Source organism: Tenrec ecaudatus, chromosome 1 (genome assembly GCF_050624435.1).
Source record: "Tenrec ecaudatus isolate mTenEca1 chromosome 1, mTenEca1.hap1, whole genome shotgun sequence".
NCBI classification, from domain to species: domain Eukaryota; kingdom Metazoa; phylum Chordata; class Mammalia; order Afrosoricida; family Tenrecidae; genus Tenrec; species Tenrec ecaudatus.
Genome location: NC_134530.1, coordinates 94,747,862 through 94,755,844, shown reverse-complemented (window position 1 = coordinate 94,755,844; position 7,983 = coordinate 94,747,862). Strand labels below are relative to the sequence as shown.

The window sequence follows — 7,983 nt, the reverse complement described above, 5'->3', positions numbered from 1 at the left end:
AGACAGCAATGGGAATAAAAGGTCCTGGGGGGTATGGCAGGGTCGGTGGGGGTTGGGGGCTCATATCAAGTAGTTCAGGAAGGAAGAAAACGTTTTGAAACTGATTTTGGTAGCAATTGTACAACACTGCTTGAGATGATTCAATTATGGAAAGGTATGAGGTCTGGATTAGCTCCTCATAAAATGATTTGGAAAATCAAAAAGTGAACTAAATCTAAGCTTAGGACAAGTTGTTCCTAGGCACCATCAAGGCCACGATGACTCATTGGCTGACAGGGACCCTTTCCCGGGTTTTCTGGTCTGTCATCTTCATGGAAGCACATTGCCAGGCCTCTCCCATGCAGCCGCGGGGCAGGTGCTACGCGTCTCCTTTCAGTTAGCAGCCAAGTGACGACCACACAACCAAACTCAGGGCTCCTCCACGGAGGGCGTTTTAAAACACCTTCGCCCAAGGAATATCAGTTTTTGATCATATTACTTCATTATTTCACAAGTCCATAAACCACTGAGTCACAAATGGATTAAAAAAGATAAAGTCTAAACTCCTTAGTGTGGCTTATAGGATCTTGCCAGTGTTCTAGTCTCTCTCTCTAATTCCTTGTAAAAATGACGTGGAAGTGGCCTCTGACCTGCTCTGACTGCTCAGGAGGGAAGGCCCCTCAACCGCATTCACCCAGAGACCAGCTATGCCCCTTACTCTCCCACTTCCCTAATACACACTCTCCTCATGAGAACTGTCTGCGAGCTCTTTGTTAGTCTTACACCATGCAGAGAATTAGAGTGTTGTCGGAGGGATAGTTGGAGTTAGAATTCGTAAGGAAGTGGGACCCAATCACAGAGGCAAGGTAAGAATCAGGTTCCACTTTCTTACCAGATCTGGATGGACAGTGAGCTCTTTCTCTAAAACTATCTGCTCCTCTCTCATAGGTCAGAGCTTTTATACTTTTCTGGGAGTCAGTACATACTTTGTACATTCTTAAAGTTTATGGCCTTCCCATCTGGGAATATAATCTGTATTTCTTGTATGTCAGTGCATCTGGTGTTTTTCTCTGATTCTTTATCTGAAATTTAAGTTAACAGTTCAACAGTGAATGATTTACAGCACTACATCATTATGCCCAAATACCCAGGGCACATACCAAAGAGGCAGGGAAAGGGGCAGGAAGGAGAGAGGGCATTTAGAGTGGCGATATCGGGAGAGTGGAGGGAAGGTGGTATAGAAAGGGGGAACCGATTACAAGGATCTACATATAACCCCCTCCCTGGGGTATAGTCAACAGAAAAGTGGGTGAGGGGAGACATCGGTCAGTGTAAGACATGGAACAATAATGATTTAAAAATTATCAGAGGGGAGGGAGAGTGGGGGAAGGAGGTGAAAAATGAGGAGCTGGTACCAGGGGCTCAAGTGGAAAGTAAATATTTGGAGAATGATGAGAGCAACAAATGTGCAAATGTGCTTGATACAATGGATGGATGGATTGTGATAAGAGTTGTATGATTTAAAAATAATTCGAGCCTTGAGGTACAATGCTGAAATATATTAATGACATTGTTCTATAATTTAAACATTCTCTTGAGTCACCTTTGTTTGGAATGGATACAAGTATGGATTTCTTCCAACTGATAGAATAGAGCAAGTGAGATGCTTCAACAAGCTGAGGAAGTGCTGAAGCATTCACTTGTCTACACCAGGAAATTTGGAAGACAGCTACCTGGCCAACTCACTACAAAAGATCTAACTGGCCAACTGACACCATCTATTAGGTGAAGTTGACATTTATGACTGGAGTGTATTAGGGACGTTAACAGAGTAACACAAATCAGGGTCAGAAAACATTAAGGGTACAGTCTTTGGTCCATAGCAACACTTCTTCTCAGCCAGCAGCCATAGCTCTTTCTAGTCCTCTACCTCTCAGCCATTTAGTCCCTCTGCTCTGCCTTGGCCCATGCTCTCTGTTTCAGTTCTTGGTGCTGCGCCTCCGCTCTGTCTGATGAGCTCAGTGCTGTGGCCACTGGTGCCCTGCTCTGGTGGCTCTTCTTTCTTCATAGTCACAGGATTTCTCTTGTTCTTGCTTCTGAAATAGCTCAGAGGAATGGCAAAACCGACCAGTCCCCAAGTTGGAGTCCCAGACACCTTATTTGCACACTCCCACCCAAGCATCACAAGAGTCAGACGAAGTAATTTCATTTCACCACAGTTATCAATAATGAGTTGCAAAAGGTTGGGGATTCCTTTTCTTAGTGCAAGTCAATAGCATTCCAGGTCTGTGCCTGTCACCTTTTGAGAGAAATGGAATTGTCACACCTAATTTATTTCCTTGCTTCCTAGCATTACTTTAGATGTGCTCAGAGTTTAGGAAAACCCACTAATGTTATGAGTTTATTGCTAAAAGAGCGTGTGTCTAGGGGTACTTTTGGAACAGAAGTGTGTCTACCAGACATTTTTGGGAGAGTTCAACTTTGGGACAATTTTCATCTCAGGTGGCAAGATCTTGGGTACCTGCTAACTGACCTCTCCCCATCCCAACAATATTGAACCATCCAAGTCATCCTTCAAGTTGACTTCACATATTAGAAAGATTTAAAAATTCTAGATGGCCTTTTTTTTTACAACCACACATACAAATCTCTAGTTCTATATTTAATATGTCTAAGCCTTCATCTGTCTTTTCCAGTTCAATCTTGTTCCCTAAACAAATACTTACTGTACCTACTGTGGGTCAGCAGTATATTAGATGCCAGGTGCTATTTTAACTCTCAAAATATTTTCTATAGAACATTTTATAAATGTCATAATATATGTCTGTTTTATGAAAACCTTTATAATTTCAGCTCAAACAACAAATAAGCCTACCATGGCATTTGATCCTGTTGGTACTTTAGAAGATTATCTGAATAAAAGGTAATTTTAAAACAGTTTTTAAAATGCTCTTTCGTGTCTTACTATGTGAATAATGTGTCTAATAGGAGTAGCTCGGCTTTTAATTTTCTAGTGGAGCAGAACGCATTTGGCATGGCGTGTTTTGACTGCTAATGTCATGCAACAATCCTAGGACTGGCCCACGACTTCTTGGCGAGTTGATTGTATCCAGTCCTTAAATTCTCAGTTGAATGATAAGAAGGCAAGGGGAAAATAAATGAGAATATTATTCTGCAGTAGGTACATATATTTAGAATAGGAAAAATATGGATATGATACTGCTAACAGAGACAGGAAAAAATAGCCTCTTTAGTATAGTTTTGTTGTTTCTCATGAGCCCCTCAGCCTCGATGAAACAAGAAATGTAGTCATTACTTCAGAGTATTTTATGCTTTTTTGGAACAAATAATTCACAGCCTTCTTAGGTTTAAGACAGGCCTTCCAATCCATTCCAAGATAGTATCTGAGAAAAAGGAGCTCATTGGAGCTTATAACCTTGAAAGAAAAGAGACTTGGCCAAGGGTCCTGGTACCGTTCCTGTAGACGAGGTCCCATTCCCTAACGTTCTTCAACCACTGACATCTGTGGCCCATGAACTCATGACATCCTTCTGAACTTAGCTGGGACCCACACTCCACTCTCATTGGTGTGATCAAACCCTGGAGTTACTGTCATGTTTGTCACCCTCCCTGAGGGGAGGGGATCATTCTTCACCTACCCCAAGCTTCTGTTATGGGTCTGCCTCACCCAGCAGGTACCTTTCAGTGCCCTTGTCCCTGTGAATCAAGGAAGTTTTGAAAGGAAAACAATAGCTCCCTCCCTGACCACACCTTCCCATCCTGTCACTAATTTAGATCCACTGAGCATGGGCAAGGAGGTGTTTTGGAAAGCAGTATTCACTCAGCATCTCAAAGGCGTGGGGGTGGGGGGGCGCCAAAGCTTCTCTACTGGCGGTGCTCCCAACCCACTAAAGACTCCAAGAGAACATGTCTGTCTTCCTCCTACCCCTTATTTTGCTATTTTCCTGATAAATAGAAAGGGGTAGCCTTCTCAGGTTTAAGGCCTGGTGGAAACAGGCAAGAACTGATAAGCTAAAAATAACCTTGAAAGCATTCATGCTAACGTCTTGAAGGATGTAAGCAGTGACATTGAATTGTACATGTGGAAACTCTTGAATTGGTGTTGTAGGCGGTGCTGTGTATATTCTCCACAAGCAATCAGGAGTAAAGGTGATTGTAGTGCAATTTTTGAAGGAAAGGCGATAAAACAGCCTGTTAGAATTGAAACATATTTTAAAAATATGAAAACGTAAACAAGCATTTATGCTGAACTTGTGTTCGTTTTCAGCAAAAAATCCCCTCCACAGATCCATGACTGCACTATCCCAGAAGGCCAGTGCACCAGCAATGGTCAATTAATTGGAGATTGTTCAGTCAGAAAGGAAAACTTGCTCCCCTTGTGCTTTGAGGATGAACTGAGAAAGCCCAATGCTAAGATAATCAATGTGAATGCACCCAAGACAGAAATTTCTCACATGGTAAGAAAACTATCTGCTGTTGTTTAGTATATCTGTGTATTCATATTGATTCAAAGGACTCCTGGGTGATACAAACAGTTAAGTGCCGACCTACTACTAGCCGGGAGGCTGGTGGTCTGAACCCGCCCAGATGCACCTGAGAAGATAAGCCTGGTCATGTGCTTTTGAAAGATCACGGCCTTGAACACCTGATGGAATAAACAGTTCTACTCTTCACACAGAGAGATCACGTGAGTCAGAACTGACACCCTGGCAACAATAGCACTACTTGGGGACAGATGTAACCAGAATCTTTGATACATCCTTCTTACCTCTTGGCTTCATATTGTAATTTGACATCACCACCTAAATTCTTTTTTTTTAATCATTTTATTGGGGGCTTGTACAATTCTTATCACAATCCATACATACAGCCATTGTGTCAAGAACATATGTACATGTGTTGCCATCATCATTCTCCAAACATTTGCCTTCTGCTTGAGCCCTTAATATCTGCTGCTCATTTCCCCCCAACCACCTAAATTCTTAATGCTTACCTAGAACCAAGGTAGCATGGTTGGGTAAGTGACATACCACTAACCAAGTGGTTCCAATCCACCAGCCTCCCTGGGAGAGAAAGCTGAGGCTGCCTGCTCCCTTAAAGATGCACTGCCTTAGAAATCCTATGTAGGGTTTCTGTGAGTCAAAAGACACTCAATGACAGTGGATTTTTCACCCAACACCGGGGATTCCTCAGCACCATTGTTTATGAAGAAGCCTTTATCAGATCGACTTCACTATAAAATAAACATGAAAATGCTATTTTAATGAAACATGATGGTTCTATGGGTTGCTAACAATCACTTCAGCTCTTTCAGCCAACAGAAAACAATTGAATAATTTGGAAGCTCACACAAATTCAAGGCAGGCTTGCGCAGGGATCTGGCTTCAAAGTGCTCTGGTCAGGCCCCCCCATTACAGCCGCAGAGTACTTTACCTGGGCCAGCGTGATTGCCACAGGCAACAGTTCACAACTGCAACGCTGAGCAAAGGACAGTCCTCCTAAGGCCTTTGGCGCTGCTGCCCTGCAAAAATTGAATGTATCTTCCATCACCTTTACTTCTAAATTTTTCACAATTTTCACAGTGCTTCTTCTTCCTGAACTGAAGCTTCTCAGAGGGTATCTGGTTAGCAGAGCGTGGTCATACGCTTACCCCCTAACATCTCAGAGGGTATCTGGTTGGTCATACGCTTTCCCCCGAACACAAAGGAGCCTAAGAAAGGTGTTTCTGCCCTCATCTAAAGGTGCACACAGTGGTACGGAGAAACTTGCCCTGAAACGTCTCCAGACTAGACTATCTAGTGCTGGATGACTATTGCCATGTCGGTAGTTTGAACCCACGGAGAAGCACCTTAGAAAACAAACAACTAACAACCAAACCCAACCTAAACTCACGGCCATCAAGTCGATGCCATCTCATAGCGACCCTACAGGACAGGTAGAATTGTCCCTGTAAATTCCCAAGACTGTAACTCTTTACGCGAGTCTTTCTTCCGAAGAGCAATGAGTGGTTTTGAACTGTTTACCTTGCAGTAGCAGTCCAACATGCAACCTCTACGCCACCAGGGCTCCTTAACTAACACTGCTGTGGCTAAATAGGTAATGTTTGCGTCACCAACACATAACAAAACTCTGTATTTGGTTATCACTTCAGGAATCATAGGCGCTACACACCTTTTCCACTAAGTGCACTGATATAAAATCAATCCTCAAAATCCTCATTCCATTAATTTTCTATTGAAAAGCAGCTGCATTCACTTAAAATTTGCCCACTCAGTGTTGATATATGAATGTGTGCTCAGTTTGGGGTTCATCTTGTTGCTCTAATGGAAATATGGGAGTTTGGTGAGTAGCTGACACAGAGATTGACTATTACTATGACAGAGAAGGCCTATTTTCAAATAGATCTGTGACTCATGTTAATACATTCTGAAAACATAAGAGCATTTAGATTGAGCATTTTAAAAAATCATTTTATTGGGGGCTTGTACAACTCTTATCACAATCCGTACATACATTCACTGTGTCAAGCACATTTGTACATTTGTTTAGATTGAGCATTTTTATATGCTTAATATTGGTTTAAGTGTTGGAGTATAATAAATATAACAATTTTAGGGACGATTTTGCTTTTTTTGAATGAGTTAGTAGGATATCCAGACTTGCTTATTTGACTTGGGATTATTTAAAAATCTTTGGCTCAATACATGCATCAGTGAACTTTTATTTCTGCAGCATGAGGACTTAGTAAAGGCCAGCATAATGCACTAGCCCACCAGTTCTCTCATTTCCCGTTGACAACATTTAGAAACATGCTCATTTCTTCAGAGAAGAAAAGAAAAGTTTCCTTTCAAACACTTTAAGGAAGCCAAATGTTCCGGCAGTCGTCCAAACAACCTTCTGGGTTCTTAAGAAGAGAGGAACGTATGCACATGTCCATGTCTGTGTTTGCATATCATTGTTCATGTTCAATACTTATATTTAGTCACTTCAAAATATTTTACAATGATTTTGTTCTCATGTTTAAGAACATGTAGCTTTCTCGGCTCACTACCTGCAGACTCAATCTTCTTTTTCTTTAAGTTACAGGAACAAAATGATACGACTCCCATCGTTTTCCATGACACAAGATATGTACAAATGATACTCTTGACAAAGAATAAAATTCCTCTTCCTCATAGGAATAAACAAAGTATTTACCCATCCAGAAGAGCAGATTTTGTTTCAGAAAGACATTGTGGCGCCTACGCATCTTTAATTGGCGGCCAATCGATTACTCCTTCCAGTGTCAAAGCGACTGCGCCTGCAGCGTGGAGGGAAAAGAAGCAGGCCCCACCAACGGAAGTGACGTGCCGGTGGGTAGAGGATAAACGAAAGAGGAAAACTAACAAGCAGATACTAGAAAATAAATATTGGAATAAACGCTGTAATGTCTCAGAGACATTTGCCAGCCTAACTAAAACTGCCGAGAGTTTCCTGGACAAAACCAGTGGTCAAGAAAGGAGCGCTAAGACTGGCAAATTGGAGAGAATGTTTTCTACCATGAAACCAATGAGCTCACACAAATTTTGTGCTTCAGCCGTCAAACTCTCGAAGCCTCTGAGAAACAAACTCGAGATACATAAAGTAAGTAACGTAACACCACTGGATGATTTGCTAGTTATGACAAGTAAAGCTTAAACGGCTGGTGAAATATCTTCTGGAGAGCAATGTTTGGACAACAGGAAGCAAACAATCAAGTCCCAAGATGACAGAGGACATTCTTTTCCAATTAGAAATGTTCTCATGACTGACATAAAAAAAAAAAGCAAAGCACAGAAATTGTTATAAAACAATAAAGTTACAAATCGACAGTGGTCTGTCGAAGAACAACTAATATTTTTAGTGAATAATAGGACAGGAGTAAGAAGTAATTACCAACAAATGGAACTAGTGTATGAATTTCTATGATCTAGATGAGGTTCCCCAATTGTCTACAGTCCTACA

General features: G+C 41.6%; 1 protein-coding gene across 1 annotated transcript; it reads left to right on the top strand.

Annotated features, from left to right (window-relative positions):
- The first annotated feature begins 2,855 nt into the window (after positions 1-2,855).
- LOC142430717 (uncharacterized protein C1orf141-like) lies at positions 2,856-7,677 on the top strand. The gene is made up of 3 exons (XM_075535752.1): positions 2,856-2,902; positions 4,268-4,457; positions 7,087-7,677. Exons 1-3 carry the CDS (start codon positions 2,856-2,858, stop codon positions 7,675-7,677), a joined length of 828 nt encoding a protein of 275 aa, XP_075391867.1.
- Positions 7,678-7,983: the final 306 nt, after the last annotated feature.

What these genes read in the sequence shown, in the direction of transcription:
- LOC142430717 (XM_075535752.1), top strand. Translation starts at nt 2,856, where the DNA reads ATGGCATTTGATCCTGTTGGTACTTTAGAAGATTATCTGAATAAAAG. An exon ending in GAAGATTATCTGAATAAAAG is followed by an intron (nt 2,903 to 4,267) that starts GTAATTTTAAAA and finishes GTTCGTTTTCAG; the next exon opens with CAAAAAATCCCCTCCACAGA. An exon ending in AGACAGAAATTTCTCACATG is followed by an intron (nt 4,458 to 7,086) that starts GTAAGAAAACTA and finishes TTTAAGTTACAG; the next exon opens with GAACAAAATGATACGACTCC.